General features: G+C 45.0%; 1 protein-coding gene and 1 pseudogene across 2 annotated transcripts in view; both read right to left on the bottom strand.

Moving 5' to 3' along the window:
- RSH1 (RELA/SPOT homolog 1) overlaps positions 1–26,561 on the bottom strand; it is a 65,051-nt gene that overhangs the window by 19,547 nt on the left and 18,943 nt on the right. For both annotated transcript variants that reach the window (XM_086777716.1, XM_086777717.1), the window contains exons 5-20: positions 15,576–15,641; positions 9,664–9,756; positions 9,361–9,492; positions 9,085–9,186; positions 8,769–8,846; positions 8,067–8,138; positions 4,751–4,858; positions 4,528–4,625; positions 3,374–3,434; positions 3,179–3,241; positions 3,028–3,084; positions 2,837–2,938; positions 2,613–2,759; positions 2,379–2,510; positions 2,151–2,237; positions 1,934–2,005 (exon numbers count right to left, since the gene is read on the bottom strand). In XM_086777716.1, coding sequence (XP_086633842.1) covers positions 1,934–2,005; positions 2,151–2,237; positions 2,379–2,510; positions 2,613–2,759; positions 2,837–2,938; positions 3,028–3,084; positions 3,179–3,241; positions 3,374–3,434; positions 4,528–4,625; positions 4,751–4,858; positions 8,067–8,138; positions 8,769–8,846; positions 9,085–9,186; positions 9,361–9,492; positions 9,664–9,756; positions 15,576–15,641 — 1,470 coding nt within the window. The remainder of the gene's footprint in view (positions 1–1,933; positions 2,006–2,150; positions 2,238–2,378; positions 2,511–2,612; positions 2,760–2,836; positions 2,939–3,027; positions 3,085–3,178; positions 3,242–3,373; positions 3,435–4,527; positions 4,626–4,750; positions 4,859–8,066; positions 8,139–8,768; positions 8,847–9,084; positions 9,187–9,360; positions 9,493–9,663; positions 9,757–15,575; positions 15,642–26,561) is intronic.
- LOC147616653 (uncharacterized) lies at positions 23,377–24,295 on the bottom strand (annotated as a pseudogene).

Genomic DNA, 26,561 nt, shown 5'->3' with positions numbered 1-26,561 from the left:
TCAAACAAAGCTCTCCAAAAGAGGCTCGTAGTCCTCGGATCTCTGTCCCCCACAATGGACTTAGCCATACCATGGTGTTTGGAACACTTGTGCCACAAATATCTTGACCATACACTCAGGCTTAATGGTCTTTCTGACCGGCAAGAAGCGTGCCTACTTGCTAAACCTGTGAATAATGGTCCAAATAGCATCATGGCCTTGCTGAGAATGGATAAAAACAAGATAAAGTCCATTTCAATACTTTCCAATGCTCCTGTGGTCATTATATTATGATTTTCAGCCATTGGGCATTTTGTCTTTTTAATTGGTTATGTATGGGCAGCCATTGGACACTCGCTACAGCAAACGGGCATGTATTTGAGCCACAAGGCATTTGCTATTGCCATTGGGCATGAAATTGAGTCATTGGGCACTTGCTATTGCCATGGGGTAGTGTATGTCAACCATATTGGCTTATGGACAGCTTTGCAGGTCTATGGATAAGCCTTAACAGCCTTAGGCGTCTATGGATTAGCCTTATTGGTTTATAAACAGCTTTATTGGTCTATGGATGAGCCATACTAGCTTATGGAAAGCTTTATGAACTTATGAATTAGCCACATGGGTTTATGGGAAGCTATCTGGGCTTTTACATAAGCCATGCTCCCCCACAGCTTGTACATGATATTCTCCTTGGGTAATAAACTACTCCAAGAAGAGGAAAAGAGGGGGGATGGGCCCAGTTTTGTGGAATTAAGTGGCATATGTTAAAGTTTGTGGTCGATTTAAGTGTTTCATTAATGCTCAAGTGTTTTGTGAAACCCCTCTTCAATCGGAGATACAAGTTCCATGAATCAGTGCTCTCCATTTACAGGTTGCATAAGGCACAAGAGAGTAGGTGCACTAAGACACAATTAGAAAGGAAGGTTGGGGATGCAACTATTAGGTCCCAGTTTTGTGGAATTAAGTGGCATATGTTAAAGGTTGTGGTCAATTTAAGTGTTTATTGCATTAATGCTCAAGTGTTTTGTGAAACCCCTCTCCAATCAGAGATACAAGTTCCATGAATCAGTGCTCTCCATTTACAAGTTGCATAAGACACAAGAGAGACTAAGACACAATTAGAAAGGAAGGTTGGGGATGCAACTATTAGGTCCGAGAGAGAGAGAGAGAGAGAGAGAGAGAGAGGAGTCACAACTACAGCACAATCAAACAAGGTTAATTAGGGATTACGGGTGTGAAGAGATGATGCGTGGGAAACATAATTTGCATTATAATAATGGTCCTTTTTACAGCAGAGACCCCCCTTTACAAGGTGTGTGCATATGTTGCCACCAACCATGCCACGTGTCAAGGCAAGATACCAAGTGTTCCTAAGAGGTGTCAACTATACACATCATTGCTAACAGAAGATCCTTTTGAGGGGCTGTTCCCACACCTAAATGAACCTACACACTAGCGGTTGTTCGCACACACTAGAACCGCTTTATTTAAGGCCTAATTCACACATAAACAAGTGCTAGTTTACACAACCACCTCGCACTTTTTTATTTACTAACCCATTACACATTTTCACTATCATGAATGTGAATATTCCCAACAGCAACCAAACATAAATAGACTTCCACTCAGGCCTGTAAATTTTGCCTAAAGATACAAATCCTTGAAGCTTAGAAGATTCAAAAATGCTCTCTCTGACAGTATCTAGAGAAAAAAAAAAATGCCTATTTCGCAAGACACATTCTCAATCAGTTTCAAAAAGTAACTCCAGCATTTACCCCAGAAAAGCATGGCCTCTCTACTGCGGAATTCATAAATAGATCCCCTCAAATATTATGTCACAATTAACCTACAGGGCCTGTTCATGCATCTGCGACAATCCAACCACCAATTCTGAAAAACATCAGAAAATACCAGACTAGAATTTGCTGCTTGCAGTTTAAAATAGACTCACATCATAGGTTATAACTTCAACCACTTCAGCATTGGCTAAAGCATGTGCAGGTGAAACTAAATTTCCATTCACCTACAACAAAATCAAAACAGAAGTTGCTAGTGAGTTTCTGAACTAAACTACAACAGGCATCTAAAACAAGAAGCAAGCGAGCTTTCTAAACTACAACAGGCATCTAAAACAAGAAGCAATCGAACTTTCTTTTCAAAAAAATCACCTTCGCAGCTACCATCTTATTGCCCAGCTCTGTGTGTATCTGATATGCATAGTCAATCACTGTCGCGCCTTTAGGCAGGTTTTTAATCTGTAGAAAAAACAGAAGCACACAAGTGAATGTAAAAAATGCTACGGAGTCCTTTACACAATGTTTTACACTCAAAATCATGTCCTGGTCCTCAAACAAACCTGCAGAGCATTTTAAAAATGTCAGAGAAAAGATCTGTACCTCTCCCTTGGGTGTGAAGACAAAAACCCGGCTCCCCAGAAGATCCCCAGTAACAGTGTCAACAAACTCCTGGGCAGACATGTTGCCCACAAATTCCTCTTGCCATTCCCGTATGGCATGGAGCCAACTTACCTGCAGGGAAAACTTACCATTGTGAGCGTAGTATTGTTGTGTCTTTGCCACCTACCAGGAGGAATAATGAAATTGCAAAATTTGACACATTTTATCACCTACCCTGCGTGCTAGATCAACGTTGTTCATGAAATTGCTCGACGATTTGCGCGACCCTACTTCACAAGGCAATAATGTGCAGCTAGATCTCCCGCTGTAGTGTGCTGCAATTCCTCGCTCAGCCAAGATATCCATATCCTCTGTCCGAATCTACCAAGTAAAGGTCACTTAGAAGCATAAACTTAATAGAGATGCCAAACAGCTTGAGCATGAGGTCAGATAAGCACCTGGATTTCTAGACGAAATGTATTCTCATATAAAAATGGGAGCACTTTCGTATGAAGGCTCTGATACCCATTGGGTTTTGGAGTGGCAATATAGTCTTTCACCTGCAGACACAAACACACTAAGCAGTGTTATCAATGACTTCGAAGTAAGAAAAGGTAGATACGAAGGTTTTTCCATGTTGAAATTGTACCGATTGTGGAACTGGGGACCACATCTGATGAATTAACCCGAGTACATGGTAACAAATCTGTATCACAGCAAGTTGTAAGCTTCACTTCTAAGCATGGTGAAAGTTTGCCTTGTTACTGCAGAACCGTTAATTCATGATTAGATTAGCTTACCTGCCCTGGATTGCACAAAGGTCCCACTCTTGCATGTGGCTTTGGTGTAAGGATAATTCGCAACTACAGTACAAAATTGTTAAGTAACTATAGCAGACCAAAATGTAGAGAGAAGAAAAAGTAGCTATAGCAGACCAAAATGCAGAGAGAAGAAAAAGTTCGTATCGACCAAATGCTTTGAACAAGAAACAAAACCTGAGCGATGTCTCGAACTTCGTTTATTGATCCCTTGCACTCCACCAGCTTCTTGTAAATGCTGGACACAAAAATTTCACTTTCTTATGTTAAAATCATGGTGGACATCAACCGGGATGTACTTCTTTTCGGATGTCTCACCAAATACACATTCAGGCCTTCATTGTTTTGACAAAAAGATTGAAGTCTGTTTAGCCTCACATACAGGGATGGAAAATGCACAGAGAAACAGTCTATTGACCCCTTTTTCACAGAGTAAGGACTCGCAGGTTCTTGAAAGAACTCTAGACGTCCTTGGACCACTGAAGCAGTCTCGATTCCCACTGATAGACATACAACTTAGGCCAAGCCATTCCTTCTGAGACAACTAATTGGACTGAAGAGACAGGATTGGTTATTATTATATGTATCAGATTGTTTCTGAAGGAGCAGTTCAGGTAAGTGGTTGCTTAATTAGCAGCCCAGTGCACCTCAGCTTCCTAAAAGGAACACATTAGACAACCATCAACAAAGATGAAGTTTACATGCACCCCAACATGGCACCTGAGCTCTGTCCCATGATCAAATTAAGAAATTGAACCCTGCTACCTTCTAACTTTGTGGCTTGTCAGTCCATTCAATGTGGGTAGCTCATGGCCTATATGACCACTTGATGAAGTGGTGTCATTGTCATTTGTCCAATTGACACGGACATCACATGCATCATTTGTCTACAACCAGTAGATATTATGATGTACTTTCATCCCTACTAAGAGCAGCAAGTCATGTAGAGAAGATAGGGATCCTATAAGACCCATTCGCAAATGTTAACTTATAATTAAAGCTTAGTGGACTACACTAGAACACATGCCCTATGAGTTGTTGCAAGATGTTGACGGCGGAAGGGATAAACAAATTCAAAAGCAAAGAAGCATGAACTAGAATTTCATTGCGGCTGGGGGGTAAGTTGGAGGGAGTTTTCCGCAATTTCGAGCGGCAGCTAACAATATGCTCTCAGGACCCCACCTCTAACGTCCTGGCGGTCAGCATCCATTATGTGGCATTGGATTTACATAACACCGAAGCGATCCCGTACAATCCGCAGGCTTGGCTTACATTATGTGCTTCTTGTTATAATGCAGTTATACATCATGTTCGGATGTACGGTGTGATACCTGTACAGCTCCTTGCATAAAGCCTGCACCTTCACATCCACCACCATCAAACTAAGAAACTGATCATTGGCAATTCGTTCCAGCAAAAACCTTCTGGCCTGCAATATCAAGATATAGTTGGAATTGTGGCACAGTGAGTTAGGCTAAATGCTCCTAGAAATTGCCTCAACTGTACTTATATACCAAAACACTTCAATTGACCACTACTTTTTGTCACTATCACCTCCAGCGCTTCTTCTTCATGCTCATTAAAAACTTCCTCAACCCTTTTCTTCAGCTTAGCATAATCTTCTGGATGAGAATACATAAATGACAGATCCTCCAGCTCTGACTGCAGACAGAAAGGATCAAAAGCTTAGATAACTTAATTATTGATCCAAATGAATATAATTATCTGTCATTGTACACATCACGATTTGTTTACTATGATCCATGTTCTATAGGACAAAATTGCAAGCGAGCAAAAGAGGCTGCTGTCCTGCTGGCAACATACACAGAAACCTGTGACAAAGAGATTGTGCATAAATCTAGATATACGGATAAAATAGTGGGTACACGTCATGTGCACTTACAATCTTACATATAGCATGAGTGAAAACACTAACAAAACCCATTCCACAACTTCAATCCAATTTTCTTCTTGTGGGTAAGTAGTATGATTGCTAAGGCAAAGGAGCTGGAGCTCTGCACCCCCCCCCCTTGCACTAACCCTCCGCCCTCTATTGGCCACCGAGCTACCCCCTCCTTCGCCCCTTCTCGGCCTGCCCCTCTACTCACCGCCCACCGGCTCCCCATCTCCACCTTCTGCACATTTGCTGCCCTGCTCCATCTCCCTTTTCTGTGACCCTTCGCCTCCTGCTTTCTCAACATCCAGCCGTTCCTCTGCCTCTTGGGTGCCCCGCCTCTTCTTCTCTGCGCCCATCTTCTTCACCCTCCTCCAGCTTTTTTGCCACCTTTTTTCCTTCGGCCTTTTCCTTCAGCCAGTTCCTCCCGGCTCCCCATCTTCTGCACCTCACCCCTTTCCGCTTTCCGCCCCCAGCCCTCCTCACGTCGCCCTCCCATCCTTTCGCCTAGCTTCTTCCACCCTTTCACCCCTTCAGGCATAGTTGCATGAAACGGAAATTGCAACAACGACGGCCGGCCTCTATAAATGGCAACGGCTCAAAACTAGGATGGAAACAGCTAGGAAGCGGTGGATGTATGATACTTAATATATAAATATAATGAGAAAATTATTAACTTGGGAAAATGTACACCATCATAATTTGAAATAAACAGTGAGCAAACTTTGTCGAAAATCACTAAGCAAGCTCTAGATGAGACAAATCAATGGGTGATAATTTGTCGGAGATTAGGAAACGGAGAAATGGAAATGGCGACTCTCAGGAAACAACGTTTTCACATTTTCGAGCTAGGAAACGGCTGTTTCTGGTTACTATGCCTACAAGGTTTTCGCATATGGGCTATTGTTTATTCGGTGAGGTTTGGCTCTCTCTGGACTTCACCCTTGCAGGAGGACTCCATGGCAGCCCCTCCCTCGTCCCCTACTGAGGCCGCCAACCTTTGACACCTCGAGCTCTTGGTTTGGACAGTCGCCTACCTCGTGACCACTTTATTGATTTGCAAGTGCGTGGAGAGCCACCCAACACAAGTGAAGTTTGACTCTCCCGCAGCTGCTGATAGTGAAAAGATGCAAGAAGGAAGAGAGTTTGAGCTCTTGTAAGTACACACACACTCACACAAACCCTAGAAGAGAACACACAAGATAAGAGGCTGAAAATTATCCTTCTTCTTCTTCTCAACAGAAGGGTTCTACCAAAAGATAAGCGAAATACAATATAAGTACTAAAGTACTATGTACATGCGGTCCATAATGTGAACACGCTAAGTGAGTGAGCTGGCAAGGTAAGTATGCCATTACTCAATGGTGGACTAGTAGCTGGTGTAGTCCAGTTGTAGAATCACTGGCGAAGATCTATCATGTCAGCATCCTACCAAACACGCCAGTGATGTAAGTGGCCCCAGGCATATCATAAGTATCAACAAATAGGAGGCGAGGGATGGCGGCCTCGGTCGGGGATGACGAACTGCTGCCATGGAGTTCTCCTAGAGATGTCAAGCCCAGAAGATGCCGACCCTCGCCGAAGAGAAAAATAAACCGAAAGCTGACCTTACGAAGGAGAGATAGGGCTTGGGCGATGAAGAGGCTCAGCCGTGGGCGGGGGACTCACTGGCGGAGTGGAAGCGAAACAAAACAGAAGAAGTGGCAGCAGACCGTAAGGAGAAAAGGCGGAGCTCAGGGCGGAGGAGGAGGAAGGCGCGCGGGGGGGGGGGGGGGGGGGGGGGGGGGGGGGGGGATGGGATACAGGCAGCCAGGGGGCTGGAGGGGGTGAAGGCAGATGGCAGGCTGAAGGCAGGGGCTCAACAGGGCGGAGGAGGTCGAAGGCGGAGGACAGGAGCCGGGAGCGAAACCAGGCAGCAAGGAGATGGAGCACAGCACAAGACAGAGGGAGTTGGGCGACCGCGAAGGCGACAGGTGCACAGACAGGGAAGCTACAACGCGAGCTCATTTCAACTTTGTTGAGACAAGTATAAAGGACTGTTCTTGATCATCCAAAGACCCAAGTACACAATTTATCACCTTGAAGTCACCTGCCCATTGAAAATGCTTACAATTCTCCGTGTTTGCAATCTTGTTAGCAGTATCAAGGACCACAAATTCGCTTTCCCACTTAATAAGAGCATCAATTGATTCAAAGAAGGAACCAAAAGGAGTGTGTTGAAAAACTTTCTAGAGTTCCAAGGTTAAGATGTTTGTCAAGGAGCTTGATTCAATGCAAAATATCTCATCCTGCTTGGGTTGCAACTTGCACTTGCAACTCGGTCAGTGTTATCAAGTCAAATGTCTCTCCTTCTGGTGCCATGTGTCTGCCTTGGTGGCTGCTTAATGTCCCTGTGGCTATTCATCTTATGTCGCTCAATCAGGATCACCCATAGGTCTGTTGGAATGCTTGAAACAACTCCCCATGTTCAAGAGCAGACATTTGGCCAAAGAAATGACTTCGAGATTTCAGAAGACTACAGAAATAAATATGCTTTCTTCCAGTCGAAAAGCGAACTTTTCTCAAAAGCTTCCAAAAGACCCGAACACTTTGAAATGCTCAACAATATCAGTAGCTTACAGGCAAAATTTTCTGCGTGAAAATGGGTGAACGTGCCAAAGAACCACCAATGGAATGTCTAAAACATCTATCACTTCAAAATTAGAAGCTGGAAGAATAGCGAAGGGGAGAATATGACGTAACACACCACAGAATCAGCAGCACAGTCTCTAAAATATCTTTCATATCACATACAAGAACAACTAAAAAGTGCCAGCATCCTAAGCTTCCAAAACTTTTACCAATTCAAAAATAACGAAGACCTTTTGTCCCATTGTTCTCACATATTTCAAGCCTCTCCTCCCATAACACAAGCACCAAGGGTAAGCATAACATTTAAGGTCAGACAAACAGGCGGAAACAAAACAGATGCATTACCTTTATTTTGTACATTCCTAGGAGCTTTGCCAATGGTGCAAACACTTGAAGAGTCTCAGAAGCTATGTAACTCTGCCAAACAATTGACAGAAAAACCAATAAATAAGTTAGAAATACTCTAAAAAGTCAACATGTGATAGCAGACAACACAACATCAACAAACATGCACAAAGTTCGTGTCAAATGATATGGAGTTATTGGACAAAACATGCACAAGTTTGTGTGAAATGCTATGGAGTTATTGGACAAGAATGCTACAGTTTGCACACTTGAGAGCACTAAGTGACTGGGGAGCAAAAGAGTAAACCTAGTTCTGATAGCTTTGTTGGGAATATGAGCTTGCATGAATAGAATGGGGAATTGCATGTATTGCAGGAGACTCTTGGGTTTCTATTCAAGATAAAACTACCTTCTCCTCTCAAAAGCTAGCTTTAAACAGGTCTGAAGGTCTAGCAACTTTATCATATTAGGCTCACTAAGATAAGCTCAACCACATATGGGCACAAACATCCCAAGGATATTGGTTTTTATCTCAAGAAATGGGCGATGTTGGGCAACTGTAGAATAGTCTTTAAGCTCAAATTAAAAAATTAATGAAGTGTCAGGTCACTCCTTGCTCGATAACTTTTTGATAACTCTAAGGTCAGCTTCCTCAAAGATGGCAATGCGATTCCTTCGGCTCACAAAAACTGCAAATAATACCTGTTTGTGAGGAGGCATGTGCATGAGAGTTCGCATGTTATGCAGCCTGTCTGCCAACTTCACAACAATGACGCGGACCTGCACATGAGTTTTCACATGTCAAGAAAGTAAGATGGAAATCAAAGCAAAGCAGGTAAAATATAGAATGGATGATTTTGATATGTGTCTCGCATGTGAAGATATGGGAATACACATGGCAACATACTGGGTTACTCACTTATACAGGCCCAGCGTTGTTTTTTAATGCACAGGGCAAAAAAAGATAACAACATACACATACATCATAGAAAAAAGCAACATAGTGAGCATAGCTAACCTCTTCAGTCATTGCGAGAAACATCTGCCTGAGGTCATCTGCTTTAACATCACGTGAAACAGCATCTGAGCTGGCGCACTGCAGTTTCCCTAGCTTTGAGACCTGCAGGAGCAGACCAAAGACAATTTCACTCACTGAAGTGGACAGAAAACAAAAGTTACCAATGTTAATCCTTTCGTAAAGATTGGAATAAAACTAATCTTACAAAATAATTTACTTTTGATAGACAAGCCCATTGCAAAATGATATTCTACAGAGGCATCAATAAACTCTTACCTTCGTTTCGCCTTCTACAATCCGCCGCACAACAGGACCGAAATCCTCCTCTATCCTCTCAAAAGTGACCACATTTGTATCCTCAACAGTATCATGCAGTAGACCGGCTGCCAGTGTTTCCCAATCTAGTTCCTGCAAACAGATTTAGAGACAATATTCAAATACCCCTCAAGCTTTTCATTCTTTCATTTCAGAAGTAAGAAGGAATACCCTAAGAAAAAGTATAAGTTTAAACATTATAAGCAGATAAGCACATAAATACCATTTTTTTAAAAGGTAAAATGATAGCAAGGGAATACATACAAGCTCTCCTAGAATGCGTGCTACTTCTACAGGGTGAATGATAAATGGTTCACCGCTTTTCCTTTTCTGGCCATCGTGAGCTTCAAACGCCAGCTGTATATTGAAGAGCAGAGCTTCAAGTCAGCCAAAACCTTGAAACAAAAAAATAAAACTTGAAAAATAGTAATCAACCATTAGTTATATAAATTGAAAGCTGAGGCAAAATGCCAAATAGTTAAGCCTTTCCAGCAAAGCTACAACTGACTATTGATATTAACCGTGCATAATACACTGACCAATACAACAGCGCTCTAGAGATCATTTTAAAACTAGAAGTTCTAGAAAAAGGATGCATACAGTGAGAGCTTTCAAAAGAACTGCACTGCCAGGAAGACATATTAAGAATGGAAATGTTTAAAGGTTGAGCTTCTATACTGCACTGCCAGGAAGACATATTAAGAACGGACACGTTTAGAGACCAAACTGAACTTCTATACAAATTGTGTAGATGTATAGAAATTGTGTAGATGGAATATATTCTGTAAAGAAATGCACGAGTAAATTGACCCCAAAAAAAAGAGCAAAGAAAGACCTGATCATGGCAAACAACATTTCCTTGGTTGTACCCCATTGGAAGAATTGGAAAATTGGACTTCTCAACCCCAAATGAAAAACGGCTATAATTGGACTTCTCAATCCCAAATGAAAAACGGCTATAATTGTCATAGTCACATGGGACACAAAATAGGGACGGGGACGGAAAAGATTGAGAACGGCCATTCCCTGTGACTATAGAGTGACATGGGACAAGAATGGGAACAGGAAGATGCTGCCATCCCCAACATTCCCAAGTCCAAAAATGCCCATTCCCTGTGACTATGATAATTGTGTCCATCATGACATAGTAATCACATCATGTATCAATTCCTGGAAGCCTTCTTGCACTTTAGATTTGAGACACTGCAGAACACTTGCACAATCTCAAAAACTATTTTCCTACCCATCAAGGCATATAATCATCTCATGCAACAGCACCTGGGCTAATTGCACTTTCAGAGGATACCACAGTTTAACTGCAGAAGACTTGCACAAACTCACTCAAATCGCAGAAAAACTCAAATATCTAACACACTCGTTCATCTTGCTGCCTACTGTACGAAAAATGCTGGAGTACCAGCTATGTACAAACTAAACAAAAGCTACAGCAGCTACTTGTCAACCCAAACCTCTCATGCATGGCAGGATGTTGGCAGCTCTAAGTAATCTGACCTGCCCCAAAGAATGAACAGCCTGAATGCCAAAATGAGGGCAAGCCATCCAATTCTCGAGGTGTGAATTTTACTTTTAGAGGACAACCTAGTTGCAAGAAAGGTTGCCCCTAGTTTCCAACTTAAAACCTATTTCAAAAAACCTTCAGTACATTATTACAGCTCTATCTCTTGGCCAAAACGTATACTTCTGTGAATGCCCATTTCAACCACATTTCATCTCAAAAACTTATGCTGATTTCCCACACTCTTGTGAGCCAATCAATGACTATTCAGTGAACTTGCACCTGCACTTGAGGATATTCAACACCAAGGAGCCGCAAAAACCACCAACAGGAGTCCCGGACCCACAAGGAGAATGTAACATGCCTTGCCGATTACAACTTCTTCAACTTGAATGCAGAGGGGAGAGAGAGAGAGAGAAAGAGAGAGAGAGAGAGAGATTAACGTCTTCAAAAGGTAGTACAATACATATCCATGATAAACCGGAACCATGGAAAAGAGAGAAAATGTACAAGACTAGCCACATAAGCTAAAGTATCTATGTGGTGCTACAAATGTGTGGTCACATAGTGATACCATCCTCCTCCAAAATAGAACGCAAAGCAACTCCCCTTTATGATAAGATCTCCACATGTTATTGAGAGAGAGAGAGAGAGAGAGAGAGATAAAGGATATATTAAGTGTCTACTAAAGACCCAACGGACCTATGAGACCAAAGTGATACAATAATGTCCATGGCACATCTCATTATGGAACAAAAAATAAAACATAACAAATCAAAACTATCTCACTAGAGTGAGATAGTTTTGATACTAGAGTGATACACAAGTGTCCACAGAAATCTCATCATGGAATACTAGGAGCATGAAGCATGAAACATGAGAGGAGCATCATCCCCCAATAGATGGTATACCACTCTTCAAATCAATTTTGTATCACTAGATTGATACAAAATTGTCCACGGAAATCTCATAATAGAATACCAAGACCATGAAGCATGAAACATGAGAGGAGCATTATCCCCCAATAGATGGTATACCACTCTTCTAAATATCAAGCATGGGGCCAATGAGTATGGCCGAGTGGTCATACTCAGTATACCCAATGGGCCTATGAGACCAAAGTGATACGATAATGTCCATGTCACGTCTCATTATGGAACGGAAAATAAAACAGAACAAATCAAAACTATCTCACTGAAGTGATACAAAATTGTCCATGGAATACCAGGAGCATGAAGCAAGAAAATGAGAGGAGCATCATCCCCCAATAGATGGTATACCACTCTTCAAAATATCAAGCATGGGGCTAATGAGTATGGCCGAGAGGTCTCCTTCACCTACATCACGTGGAAGGGTAGCTCAATGGCGATGGAGCATGTCCTAGATCTAGAGCTGATGAGGGGATCGTAGCCGACGTCCAAGGGTCTGAATGCGTCAAAGCACACTAGAATGTCGGTCTGAGGAAACTCCTCTCAAGCATGGTGGGTCCATGGCAGCCCGAGGTCGGTCCACAAGAATCCACTGTATGGGTGTCCTCCTCATCAGTCCGGAAGAAGCAAGTGATGGTTGGCAAACGAGGGAGGGTCAGCTCTAAAGACATGCTCAGCTCTCCCTATCTCCACTCTGAGGCGGCGGGATGAAGCCTATATCTGGCCAATTGCAATCCACATGACATTGGACATGGGAACACTCAAGTAGCCCGACTGTTGGATGAATCCATCCTCAATGAGCTTGAGAAAGTGATCTCTAAAGACGTGCATCTTCGATGGGAGCTCCAAAAGTATGATCCATGTGTAGTGGGTGTACAAGTTGAGAAGATCTAACCGGATAACCCGATTAGTGTCCTCATGGGAGAGCTGGAGAAAAGGGGAGTCGAAATTGTACTGAAGGGGTGGGGGCGGTCCATGCAGAGCCCATACCCTGAGAACCAAGTGGAATCTCGGGCATACGAAACTCCAGGGTGGCCTAGCCCTCAAGTGCTAGCTGTCTCAAGAACTCTAGGGAAAGCCTTGGGTACCTATGGGGATCTATGTGACTGATGAGAGGAAGTATGTGACTGTCTAAAAGAGTGCATCCACTACCATTGGGGCTGCAACAAACTCTGCCTAGATAATCTCATGTGGGACTGATGGTTTGTTGCAGATCATACACCTGAACTTCATAACCTGGGGCCTCTCAACTCATTGCCAACCCTCATTGTATAAACCTAGTCCCCAGAAGGCTGCTCCATACATCAAGGCTAGTGCCAAAAAGCCAACCTCTGGTCCTAGGCTCCTAGAAATGAGTGTGGAAGCACTTCCGCTCAAGTAAGCTCAAGGCTGCAGATCCCCGTGTCACTCTGGCATGTGCTCACTGCTATGGAAGCCATCTGGCATGTGTTGCGGGAACCATGGTGAAGCGAGGATATCCTATGGAGATTGTGTTATCATATGTCTACCTTGGTGTCATTTTCAGGTGTTGAAGACCATTACCTTGGTTTTACCAAGGTTAACATTGAGGTACCGCTGAGTGCAAAAATCCTATATAGCATCCAAATGTCTCTGAAGCCCCTCAGTTGAATCTGAAAGGAGGACGATGTCATCTTAATGGAGTAGCAGGATCAGCCCCGTTTAATCTATCAATAAACTCGATACCTCATCAATGTAGAGGCCAAAAAGAGTGGGTGATAGAGGGTAGCCTTGTTTATCTTTTGCAATGTACCTCCTCGGACTCTCACTTGTCCAATGATGGACTCAAAGAGGGCGATGATGCTCCAAACCATGTCAAATGAGACTCCAATCACCTGTAGACGATGTAGGACAATATCAAAAGCTTGGAAATCCACAATGCAGCAGAATCCTCCAATGGCATGCTCTACCCTCCTCGATGATACCTAGATGGTTGTCGATGATGAGGCTTGGTGTAGGTGCTAGCTATTGTGATTGCCTATTTATGCAAGATATGCTTGCAAATCACAAAGCCCTTAGTGATGATTGCAATAGGTCGTGCATAGGCTTTGGTACTCAAGGTGCCTATTTATGCAAGATATACCTATGAATCGCAAAGCCCCTAGTGATGATTGCAATAGGTCGTGCATGGGCTCTAGTGCTAAAGGGGGGTGCCCCTGGGTGTTCGCCTCCACATGCTAGCTCCAACTCTCTACTTTCCTCGACATATGATATCCCCTAGGTACGAAGATTTACCACATCCTAAAAGGGTGGGTTATTATGCTGCAGCTTGCAGATGGTTGTCTCAGGGATTTCAAGTTTCCAATTCCACGGGGAGTTGGAGGATTGAAGGATGGTTTATGTTCTTCAAGGACCTGAGAAGATTCTGTTTTCTTTTGTCTTGTTCCACAGTCATCATATGCTAGAGGAATAGCAACTTCAGTTGAGATGGTTCTTGGAAACATGGCCATGTGGATTTGATAGCCAGGCATAAGCCTGCTTTCGAAGACAATTGATGCAGGGGAGGAATGTTACGTACCTAGCACTAACCGTAGGGGTTAGGGACTAATCCAACACGGTTAGGGGCACCCTAGCCCCTAGGATTAGAAAAAGCAAGCGGATATAGGTGGCTTATGTTCAAATTTAATAACTCCAAGATTATTCACTATTTATGATTGAAGTGTAAGTGAGTCTTGGGTTATTATTGATTCAGTGTGGTCTGGACCTAGACCAAGAGGCTTACTCATGCCATGAACATGGCAGATAATCTTGCCAAGGGCCCCTATGGACAGGCACTGGTAGTATGGGACGTCAAGGCTAACTAGCATGGACTTGTGGGAGTGGAACCTAGCCCCTGGCTTGGGGGAGGTTTGTGGACGTAAACCTACGATTGGGTGGTGAGCTTGCTTGCACCCCTTTTATTTGGTTTCTCTAATCTTGTTTATGCCTGTGTATTGGGTGATCCTTGGGAGGAGTCCTTCAAAAAGGCGGATAGCTAGGCCAAGCCCAACAATGGCTGAAACTGACAGGAGATTTTGAAACAATCTAGAGCATAGCTTTTTTTCCCCAACTAGCCTTAGGTCCAAGATCCTCCTGTAGTTACTATTTTTTACCGCCCATAGGCACTTTTTTATCCGCCCTTAGGCGATGCCGCCATGTGGGGTTTTGAACCCAAGACCTCTTGGCCCTAGTCAAACATCTCTACCACTTGAGCTATCACCTTATTGGCTCAAGAGCATAGTTAAAACCTGTTATCTGAGTATTGTGCTGCAAACACCACAACTGTGTTTCCTTATGGCTAAGTCGTTCAAAACCTAACTTGAGTCCACATCAAGTTTCTTCAACAAAGTCTCTCTTAAAGAGAGCCAACATCAATGCACATAGTACCCCATCAAAGATTACAAGATTCCGAGCTGAACATAACAAGCCAAATCGGAACTATCCATTCCATTCAAAGTTCCCAATAAAAACAAAGTCAAAAGCCGAGTGTTACCCATAGTCGCCTAAAGTTTTTCAATAGAAAGGAACAGCTAGTCCATGCTCATTCATACAGGCAAATAAAAGACTGTCATATCCATTCTAAAATCTTGATCAATAGGAAGTTAAAATCAAGTACATAGCCATTGATAAAGCCAGTGGAGTTCAATTAAAAAAATGATTGGATAGCATGAGAGTGTATAGTTGCAAGAAAACAAGCTTTCTTATTCTCAACAAAATTTTCCAGTATGTGGTACCTTCAAAGCACTTTGCACCCTTCCAAGTTGCACAGGGAGCAAGTAGGAAATTGCTGGCTTCAAATCCTGGATAGATGAAAGCACCAATTAGCAACTGCTTTGCTTTAACAAACCAGTATCAGAAAAAAAAATACACATAATAAATCTTTTAATTCAGAGATGAAAAAGGCTCGATGCTGTCAAAAGGATTCAATGTCCCGGTGTCACATGCACCTGTTGTACTAGGGTGCCATGTAGAGATAATTGTACACGATTACAACATCAAGTTACCTTTCGGGATGGGCACAGAACATGCAGTGGGCCCTAGTCCAGGGACAAGCCATCAGTTGCCATCCAGCCTGGGTTATAGGTGGTGTCAAGCCTGTGCATTGTCCCGCACATCAATCACAACCCACTTGGCTTATGCATTGTACAAAGGTCTTGGCAGCTTATTAGGCCAAGAGCCGGATGCTGGACAGATGCTGAATACCCCCAAGTTCTGGGCAGCAAGCAAGCGGTAAGGGCTGTGTTTTTTGACAGCGGGCATGGGCAGACAGTATATGGGCAGTGGAGACAGCCAATAGGTGGCTCGTTTACATATGGAGGGTGCCCAAACAAGATCTTGGCTGGTCAGCTAGGCCTACAAGGAAAAAAACACAGCAGTCATGGAAGAGTAGGGCTGCTCGGCCATTTCAAGGGAGTAGCCCATCTCCTACATTACGGGTGCTTAGATCTCCTCATTCTCATCTCTCAGATTTGAAAACCAGCCTTCATTCAAGCACTCAAGCAAAGGAGAACACCAAGTACCAAGAGCAAAGTTCTCCGCTGCCAAGCACATCATCCACCCCCGCACGTCCAGCAGCCCGGTGCGCAACTGCCAATACTTAGCCTAGAACCAGCCGAAACACATCATCACATAGGTCAAAGGCATTCCAGCAAGTCTACGTTTTGTTACCCGTCACTTTGTGCTCTGCATAATTCAGTTACCAGTAATACAAGCAAATACACCACTCACAGTGGCATGGTTTGGATTGGGATCCAACGAGGTATGCCGTCTCTCTCTCTCCTCTACTCTCTCTTCATTAAGTCTGTCTCTCTCCTCTACTCCCTCTTCATAAGCTTGGAACCTCCGAGCTATCACCTCAACAGGCAGACCTGGATTGTCACTTTGAGGTGTTGCTATGGTCATGATTTATCCAACCAACTGTTGCACCATTTGCCACTCCAATACTCTTGGTCAAGGAGGGTGTTGCTATGGTCATGATTTATCCAACTAACTGTTGCACCATTTGCGGCTCCAATTCTCTTGGTCAAGGAGGATGGCTCGACACATCTTTGTGTCGAATATCGTGCTCTTAACAAGCTGACAATCAAGAACCGTTTTCCACCGCATCAAATCCTAGAATGATTAGATGCTGCTATAATTTTTAACAAGATAAATCTAAAGAGTCACTATCATTGTAATTCACCTGGTCGGGTATGAGCACTACTTTACTTAGCACTTAATGCTTGTGAAATGGAAATAACACTTAAACACTTATGAAATGGAAACATCACAAGACAAAGACAATGCTGAAAATGAACAATTGCATACTGACCAACCACATTGGAACCGGAACCAAGTTGATCCCCCCCCCCCCTACCAAATTTTATTTTGTACAATGGTCCACTGGCTTTTCAAGCCAGATTTTCCATAAACAAGAAATATGAAAGCATATACCAAACAATATATTCGGTGATGATAACATCATTGTAGAGCCTTCCCACCAGCAACTCCCCTCCTCTCATTGGAGTGAAGGTGAAACCGATCCCGTCAAGTGGGAATAGACTCCGTTGGATACCCACACGCGTAAATAGCACAACTTAAATATCACAATATGAATGTGAACTCAATAACAACTAAAAACTGAATTGAAATGAAATGATGATCAATGGACACCAGCACTGGGGCCGGAACGGGCCGACCCCCCCCTCAATATATGATATATTATTGGGAGTATTTGCTCCATGGGTTCGATGAACCAGATGATGTCCATGTACAACTGAGATAAATACAGTTACCAAACAAGAGACTTGAAGTAGACGTTCAAAGCAGAGCGATCCGCTTGAAGAAGTCTAGTCTCTACGGTCCCGTGCCTTCACTGGAATCCGCAAAGAGCGCCCCATTGGTGTTCCAGGACCACGCACAAACAGGCGCTCCCGTACTAACGCCTGGCTCTCCCGATCTCGGCACCCACGGACCGTGGTTCTCCAAAAGCTTGGACTACCCGGCACCGAACGGGTGTTAGCAGCAGTGAATATCCCTCGAATGATTTACACCAAGGACCTTTGCTTGAATCCTTTTTCAATAAGCTTTGCAAAAACCTTTGGTATTAACAGATTAAAAGCTGGCCAATATATGTGTGAGTTCGTGGTACTATACCCGGGGTTTGATGGAGAGATGGGCTGCTGCAGACTGCTGTTGACCGGCTGTACTTGCACAGGGGAAACCCCTGAACAGCAGTCCAATAGCCAGCAAGAAAGAGAACAGCCTGGTTGCTGCCCGCCAGTCAGCTGCCCGATAATATGGGGAGCAAGAGTCACCTGTTGTGAGCACAGCCGCCTGCGGGTAAGAGAAAAGAGAAGACCTGTGTGCAGCCGCCTGCAAGGCAAGAGATGATAAGCGCCTGGGCACAGCCACCTGCGGGCAAGAAAGGTGAGACCCGTGTGCAGCCGTCTGCAAGCAATAGAGGGTGGCACCTGGGCGCAACTGCCTGCGAGCAATAAGTAGAATCACCAGTGCGCCACCTGTGGGCAAGTGAAAGGAAAAATTGCCTGCACGCCCAAGGTGGAGCGGATCGCTTGCGGGCAAAGGTGGCCGACCACGTACAGCTGGCCGACTCACCCTTTGCATGGGAGGCGGCCAGTTGAAGGCTTCCCAAAGGTGGGGGGGTAGGTGACCATGCACCCACCACCACCCACATACGGTTAAGGGAGGGCTTCCCTCCCCACCATGGTCCATGTGTGGGTGCCCATAATGGGTGCCCACCCTACAAAGGGCAAAAATAAATTATTGAGGCCACCCACTCATTAATGGGTGTGAACCTGCAACCTTATAAAAACAAAGGTTAGAAGTAATGCCATAAAATAAACAAATGGAATACACTTACCACCTGTTCACACGCAACAAAACTTGTCAGAAGACAGAGCAAACTTCACGACTCACTGGCAGGTGTCCCCGCTCAGTAAGTGGCACGTCAAACAGGCAAACACAAGAATACAAGTCACACGAAGACAGTTCCAGGCATGCAAAACATGAATGCATGTGCAAACAATATCATGGACATATCTCCCGTTCATGGAACAAGTACTAAACATTCCTGTCGGGCACAGTGATGGCACGACAGTAAGTATAAATCCCGGTCTTCCTATGGAGTGACAGTCCCATAGGTAAGACACAGATCCAGGCACGAGCCTCCCTATGGAGTGACAATCCCATAGGCAAGACACGGCACAAATACTGGCTCTTCCATGGCGTGAATCCCATGGATAGAACACAGTCCAGGTCATACACGGGTGGCACCAGTCTGGCTCCCGTCCATACGACACCATCATGCTAACACACGGGTGGCACTAGTCTGGCTCTTGTCCATGTTATGCAAAACAAAAAACTGGCCCCTTCACATGAGACACCGGCCTGGCCTCAAGCGAACGAGACACAAATCTGGAGATGGACCAAATGGTTGGCCAATTGGTGACATCCCCCCGGGCTTCTAAAGAGTTGTCCTCAACTGAAAAGCCTCAAGATATGCCTGCAACAACTGTGGGTAATCAACAAAATAATCCTCGTTTACCCACTTTGCATCAATGGGTAAATAATTCTTGAACTTCACAATGTATCTCCTGGAAAGCTTTCCTGCAGGTAGCTTTCTCTCCTTGTGAAAGACAATCTGTTCTAGCTGGAGGATCTCCTTACGCTCATCAATCTCTGGCGGATCTTCTGTGACAGGCTCGTCAGGATCTGGCCCGACATATTTCCGCAAAAGACTCACATGCAATGCATTGTGAATCTTCCAATGACTAGGTAAAGCAAGCCTGTATGACACTTCATTGATCTTTTGAATCACCTTGAAGGGTCCATAATAGCGAGGAGAAAGGGATATGATCCTTCTCGTCCTGGCCTCTTCCGAAGCCTAGCTTTCTCAAATTTCAACAAAACCCAGTTTGTTTTGAGCAGGTATATTTAACTGTCGTACGTCTTTTGACACATTTCAATATAATTAAGTCATTTCTTGTGGTTCTGACTTGTCGGATTTTGCTTTTCCACATGCAGATCCGACCCGTGTGAAGATGGTGCCAACCTCTACTGAGGACGACGTGGAGCAGCGTGAGCAGGCAGATATTATACGACTCCTTCATAGAGAGTTGGAGAGCATCGATCGCCGTGTCACAAGGTCACGCGCACGGGCTTTGGCGATACCTTTGCGTGAGGAGGCTGCAGACTTAGAGAGCGCTAGACGGAGGAGCATTCGTCGGGGGAAGCTGCCTGTTCGTACGCAGCGGACTCGGGCGAATGAGGCTCACTCTCATTCATACTCAGAGTGAGCCAGGAGATGATGATGTAGCACATGGATCTCATGATACATCTTTCACATCATCACATGTGCCCGTGATGGCAGAGCCTGAGTATGACGACGAGGGCAATGTCCTGACAGATGGGGACTTGCTCTCTTCTGGTGCATCGTCATCATCATCATCATCTGATGAGGAGTTTTGACTCTTAGATCACGTTTCATTGTGGAGTCTAGACTCTGGACTAGCCCTTATGGGCCTTTTGAGGACATTTCTATGATGTAGTTTTGCTCCTGCTATGTAGTATGAGCTTTGGAAGACCTTGTCCTCCATAGCTCTGCCACCACGTGAGAGGAAATTTCATCACCTCCTCTCTCAAAACCACCGCTCTAGCAAAGGATGGTCCTAGATTGTTCATAAAACTCACCATCTCTGCATCAACCTCAAGTTGCTCATCCAAGTCGTACATTATGTTGATGTACTGGTCTTTCTGCGTGAGCAGAATGCTCTCACTAAACAGCTCTGGCTTCTTGTAGAAGGGATGAAGCAATGCAGCCATCCCTTGAATGGGACGGCTCATAAATGTCCATCGCCGCTCTACAATAGCCAGGATGTCACCCCGGCTACAAATTGACAAGCCAACATTCCAACAGTCATTATATAATATAACTTTAAACATATTGTTGCAATGTGCATATTATTTAATATTAATATAATCAGCCAAGAACAATATCCAAGTGTACACTCACCGAGACTCCGTCAATGTCGTACAAGCGGCAATATGGCGCTTCATCTCCATGAAGAGATGATAGACCAGTCCAAGAGTAGAGCCCTCCATATCTGTGATTCGGAGGAGGACATGGATAGGCTGCAATGCCACCGTCAAGCTCTGTACCTCTGTCAAAAAGGCCTCGTCGAGCACTTTCCACTTAATGTATCTAGTGGCCTCTGTCTGCGCATGGTGCATAAACCTCCATTTCGGGTCCACCACAGTCTGTAGTAGTGGGTCCCGCAATCTAAAAAGCCTCTGCAAGACCAGGAACATATAAGAAAACCTGGTCTTCGAGGGTCGCACCATATCAAGTGCACTATGGCTCCTGAAGATGGCCAAAGCCTGATGTTTTTTTCGAAAAAATGTAGTAATCTTCATGGCATCTGCAACATCAGGTTGCACCCATGGCAACTTTCCAATATCCTTCATCAGCAGGTCCAAGCAATGTGCAGCACAAGGAGTCCAAGCAATGCGAGGAAACTCTACCTCGACCAATTCACCCATACGCTTGCAATTTGAAGCATTGTCTGTCACCACTTGGACCACATTCTCTGGCCCAACATCCAAAATTGCATGTCTGATGTGGTGATAAATAAACTCAGCACTAATGGATTCTCCTGCCTTTCCTGCATCCACAGCCCGCAAGAAGTATGTGCCAAGACATGAGGACACCAAAATATTGATAATGTGTCGTCTACGCATATCACTCCAACCATCAGATATGATGGTGCACCCAAAAGACTGCCATCCTGCCTTGACAGGTACCAATGCCTTGTCTATCAAGGCTTTCTGCTCTTCAAGCATCGTGGTACGCATTTTGTTATACTCCACCCCGGACCACGAGTCTGTGTGGCCAACCTCTGCTATGGCCCTCACCATTCTCTTCCATTGATCAGTACTCAGTACATTGAAGGAGATGTTGCACTCCACAAGAGTGCAAGCAATCTCCATCTCAGCCACTTTTTGTCTCTCTTTCACCCACGAAAGAGATGACACACGTGAAGGCAAAGTACTCTGTCTCAGCACATGTGCATCATCATCCTCATCACCCTCCTGCATGACACGGGCCCTCTTTCTGCCCCCTGTAGGCTGGCTATCCTGTGTGGAAGAATCACCCATCACCCCCACAAGCGCATCATGAAGTGCATCTTGAGTGTGCTGGCTGCCCCTTACCTTCTTTGAACCCTTTGCTGTTGATGAATTCTCAGCAATGAGCTTGTCTCTGATATCCTGCAGCACCTGCTTGCACCCACCACAATTGCCGGTGGTGCCAATACCTGTCAAGTGTATCACGACACGAGAAATTATGCTCGTGAGCTCGAAGTTGCAATACTTGCACTGCCATCTACGCATGCCAGAACCAGCTTGGGTCGGCGTATTAATAACACGGATGACATTGGTGTGCTCCTGCCAGTAGAGCGGTTGCATGGCTTCGGCATATTGGATCCTGGAAGCTCTGTGACACAAAGAAAGAGAGAGAGAGAGCTTAGAGCATAGTACATACTCCAAAGGAAGAAAGAGAGAGAAATGAAATGAAATGAAATGATATATTAACGTCTTCAAAAGGCCAAAATGACCTATGAGACCAAAAGATTACAACAATTGGTGGATCTGATACAATGTCTGTGTAAGAAAAGCTAAAAACAACTAACTGAAACTGAAATAACTATGAGCAAAAGTACGGTACTAGGAGCTCCTAATGGATAACATCTAGGAGGAAAACTCCAGCAACAAAGGTAAGCATCATACACATCACCCAAAGATGTCTCTCATCGGTCGATGGTGGCGGATATCCTCAATGTCCTCCATGGTGAGTACTCTGACTGGACGTCTCCCATGCCGTGCTAGTATGGTCCTGATCCTCTATTGTAGTCTCCGCTGGTGTCGAGATGGGCCTCTCATCTTGGGCCGCCTGGACCGCCCCAGCTCTATAGCCCGATCAATCAGTGTACCTCTAGTGCGGCTATACTCTGGGGCTAGCTGCAATGCCTGCTAGCCAGACTGCTCAATCTCTGGTCGAAAGAAGTCTGTAATCTGCCTCTGTAGGTGTCTCTCCCTCTCTGATCCCCTCCCTCTCAAGAGACCCTCTCTCTATGTCTACGAAGCTCCAGCAAGTATAATCCGAGGCATCTCTGATCCTGGTATCTCATGACTCTAGAAAGTGGTCCGAAACCCTCTCTAAACAGGCAGTGAAAACGGCCTCGTATCTCATAATATACTGGACAGTGACATATGTAATGTAACTCTGTCTCTGGCTCCATCTGGCACAGCTGACAAATCCTGGCCTCAGCTGGTACTCCTCTGAATCTGCCAGTCTCAATCTCTAGCTGGTGTGAGGATGTGCGCATCTGACCAATAGCACACCGTACCCCATGAGAAAGATGAGTATCCATGTAGCTGGGTCTAATCACAAACCCATCGTGCGTGAGCTGGAGAAGATGATCTCTATAGAAAGTCATCTTCGTACCAAGCTCCTGTGTCGGCTGTATCCATGTCCTCCTAGTGTCCAGCTGAATCAACTGCTCTGGTAATCTCTGCCCGTGTGAGAGAGAGGGAGGGTGCATCCAGGGAGTACTGAAATGGAGGTAGCCTTTCCATACTAAAGCCATGCAACTGGAACCAAGCTGTCATCTGTGCATACCAACATGATCCGTCTCCCTGTGATGCCAACTGTCGTGAAGACTCCAGGGCCAAGCGAGCATATCTGTCTCTAGGGAGAGCCCAAGTGCTATGTATAAAGGAGACTGATCGAGTGAGTGCCTCTACTACCAATGGGGGGGCAGCCATCTCTGCACGGATAATATCATGTGGTACGGAGGCCTTGGCCCTAATCATCCGGGAAATCATAGAAACCAAGGGCCTCTCCATATGTCTCCAACCATCAGTGCTACCAGCTCGGCTGTGGTGATCCACTGAGGGTCCCCATATCTCCACTCCATACAGCATGGCTGAAGTGACCAAAGTGTCAAAGAGCCAGAGCTTTGTTCGAGGTTCCTGAAACTGAACCTGCGAACACATCCTCTCTAGTCTCCCCAATGCTGCATAAGCTCTGGTCAATCTGGTCTCCGCTGCTCTCCTCAAGGAAAATAGTGGGCCACTAAAAACCACACCAAGGTAAGTATATGCATCTGTATACTCCACTGTCTCCTGACCATATGTAAAGGTGGGTACTGACCTCCTAACCCACTCTGCTGTGGTGTTAAACACCATCACCTTGGTTTTACCAAGGTTAACAGACAATCCATTGTCCTGTGCAAACGTGTGCAATGCATCCAAATGACGCTGCATCCCCTCTGGAGAATCTGAGATCAGCACAATATCATCAGCATACAATAACAACGGAATCGATGTCCCTGCTAGCTCTGCTCCTCTGTTATCCTTTCCGCTCTACATAGTCCGAAACCTCATCCACATACATCCCAAATAAGGTGGGAGAAAGGAGGCAGCCTTGTTTCACCCCAATAGTGGAGTGAACCATCTCAGATATACCCGGAGTAGTACGTACCTGCCCCACAACTGTCCTGTATAAAGCCATGATTCCCTAAATCAGCTCTGTGGGCACTCCCATCTCCTGTAGTCTGCGCATCAGTCTAGCTCTCGGTACTGTGTCAAAAGCTTTGCGGAAATCCACAAAGCAACAATAAATCCTCCTGCCATATAATCTGCCCTCCTCAATAATTGCTCTGAGTGTCAAGATATGGTCAAAAGTGGAGAAACCTCTCCTGAACCCTGCCTGCCCTGATGCACGTATGCCCTCTCTCTCTGCCCATCTACTCAACTCTTGCTCAAGAATAGATGCATATAATCTAGCCAATGTGTGACCAATGATGATGGTACGATAATTCCCAAGAAGCATGGGATCCCCTGACTTGAAGATAGGCACAATCGTGGACATATTCCAAGTCTCAGGAAAACCCTCACACATGGCTCGGTTAAACATCATAGCAATAAGCTTTGCAAGCATCTCTCTGGCATGAATAAAGTGCTCTGCAACCAAACCATCATGATCATATGCTCTCCCAGTCCTCATCCTGTCAATAGCTTTCCTTACCATCTCAGCAGTAAAGAAAGCACATGTCTCTGGGCATGGCTCCGACCTACTCACCCCAAATCTCTGTGGAGGTAATGGCTGGTGATGGTGAATGCTCATGGAATAGTCTCCATGCCTCGCCTGAGTCTTGACTCATAAATAACTGATACAAATCCCTCTCTAACTGAGGAAGATAAGCCCTCTTCTTCCGTCACACTAGTGCCGGAAGGTAATCCGTGACTGTCTGTGAGTGGTAACACCCATGAGCACCTCTCTCTATAGTCTGATCCTCATCTCTCTGCACTCCTCGTCATACCAACTGTTCTGGCGCATGTTCCCATATCCTCTCCGTGTAGGCTGACTATGGGGATATGCCTCTGATGCTGCAGCATGAAGCGTCTCTATCAATATCTGAGTGAGCTCATCTAATTGCCGTCCCGGCTCCTCCGCACATAAGCGTCTATATATCTCATCCGTGTACATGGTGTCAGTCTCCCTCGTAAAGGTATAACGAGTGTGTGTGGAGACCTGTCCCAATGGAGCGGTGCTGAACTGAAATGTGAGTGTGAAGGACAAGATAGCATGATCCACTGCTATTCCAACCGGCCTAGTGCCTACCATAAAATCCTGAAAAGAGGGAATGAGACTCGACTGAGCCATAACATAGTCCACTGTACTAGCACCATGCCGATGTGGAAAGCTAGTGAAACCGCCCGATGTCGGGAATCTCTGTAGGCCATTCAGGATGGCCAATCCATGTGCAATCCCCATGTCTATCAAATACCGCCCATACACTGTATGTTCCTCATCTTGTGAGAGTCTAGATAGGCCCATATCCCTAACATCAAGCTCCCTCAACATCTCCTCTGAGGTATCATAAAATACTGTCTGGTTATGGGCGGTCCTGGCATTGAAGTCCCCCAGGAGAATGATGTCACCATCCTTGGAGAACTCCCAAATGTCATCATCAAAAATAGAAAAGGGATGCATACACTGATGTACTAGGAGCAGAATAGCATATAGCAATGTAGAGATATCTGCCCGTCTCTGCCCTCAGTCTAACCCACATGTACCTAGCCTGCTCATCTCTGCGGACTATATGTATGCTCATCTCTGCGGACTATATGTATCAGTGGCTGTAGCTCCTCTCTAAACAATACTGCCACTCCTCATGAGCCCCGTCCTCTATGCTCTGAACGAGTCTCCTCTCTACAAGCTGTCTCCCATCGGTATCCACTAACATGTGGCATGGACTGTCCAGGAGCCTGATGCGTCTCACAGTAGAAGATGATGTCCCTCCCAGTGAAACTATCCTCAAAAGCCCCTACATCAAGGCGTAGAGATACATTACAATTCCAAGTAGCAACTTTGAGTGTAGTCCCATAGGTCTCGCGCCGTCATGAAGAGCGCCTCTCCATAATCACCACTCTACCATCTTTATAGAAGGCCACTTTCCCTTTCTCTCGGGCTGCCCTTATCTCTGGCATAACTTCTTTCATGTGGGCAAGTTGCGAAAGCGTGAGGTCATCTCCAAGAAATATTCCCGTCTTCTTGAGTGTAGGACGTCTCTTCAAGAAGTCCTCCTTCGCTTCCATGGAGGGGAAACGAATGATAAGTGCTCTCTCCTTAGAAGATTCGCCACCACTACCTTCTC

Source organism: Cibotium barometz, chromosome 38 (assembly GCF_041138505.1).
Source record: "Cibotium barometz isolate CiBa-2024 chromosome 38, ASM4113850v1, whole genome shotgun sequence".
In the NCBI taxonomy this organism is placed as follows: domain Eukaryota; kingdom Viridiplantae; phylum Streptophyta; class Polypodiopsida; order Cyatheales; family Cibotiaceae; genus Cibotium; species Cibotium barometz.
The sequence above is the reverse complement of the archived record's forward strand: the minus strand, read 5'-3'. Positions and strand labels throughout refer to the sequence as shown.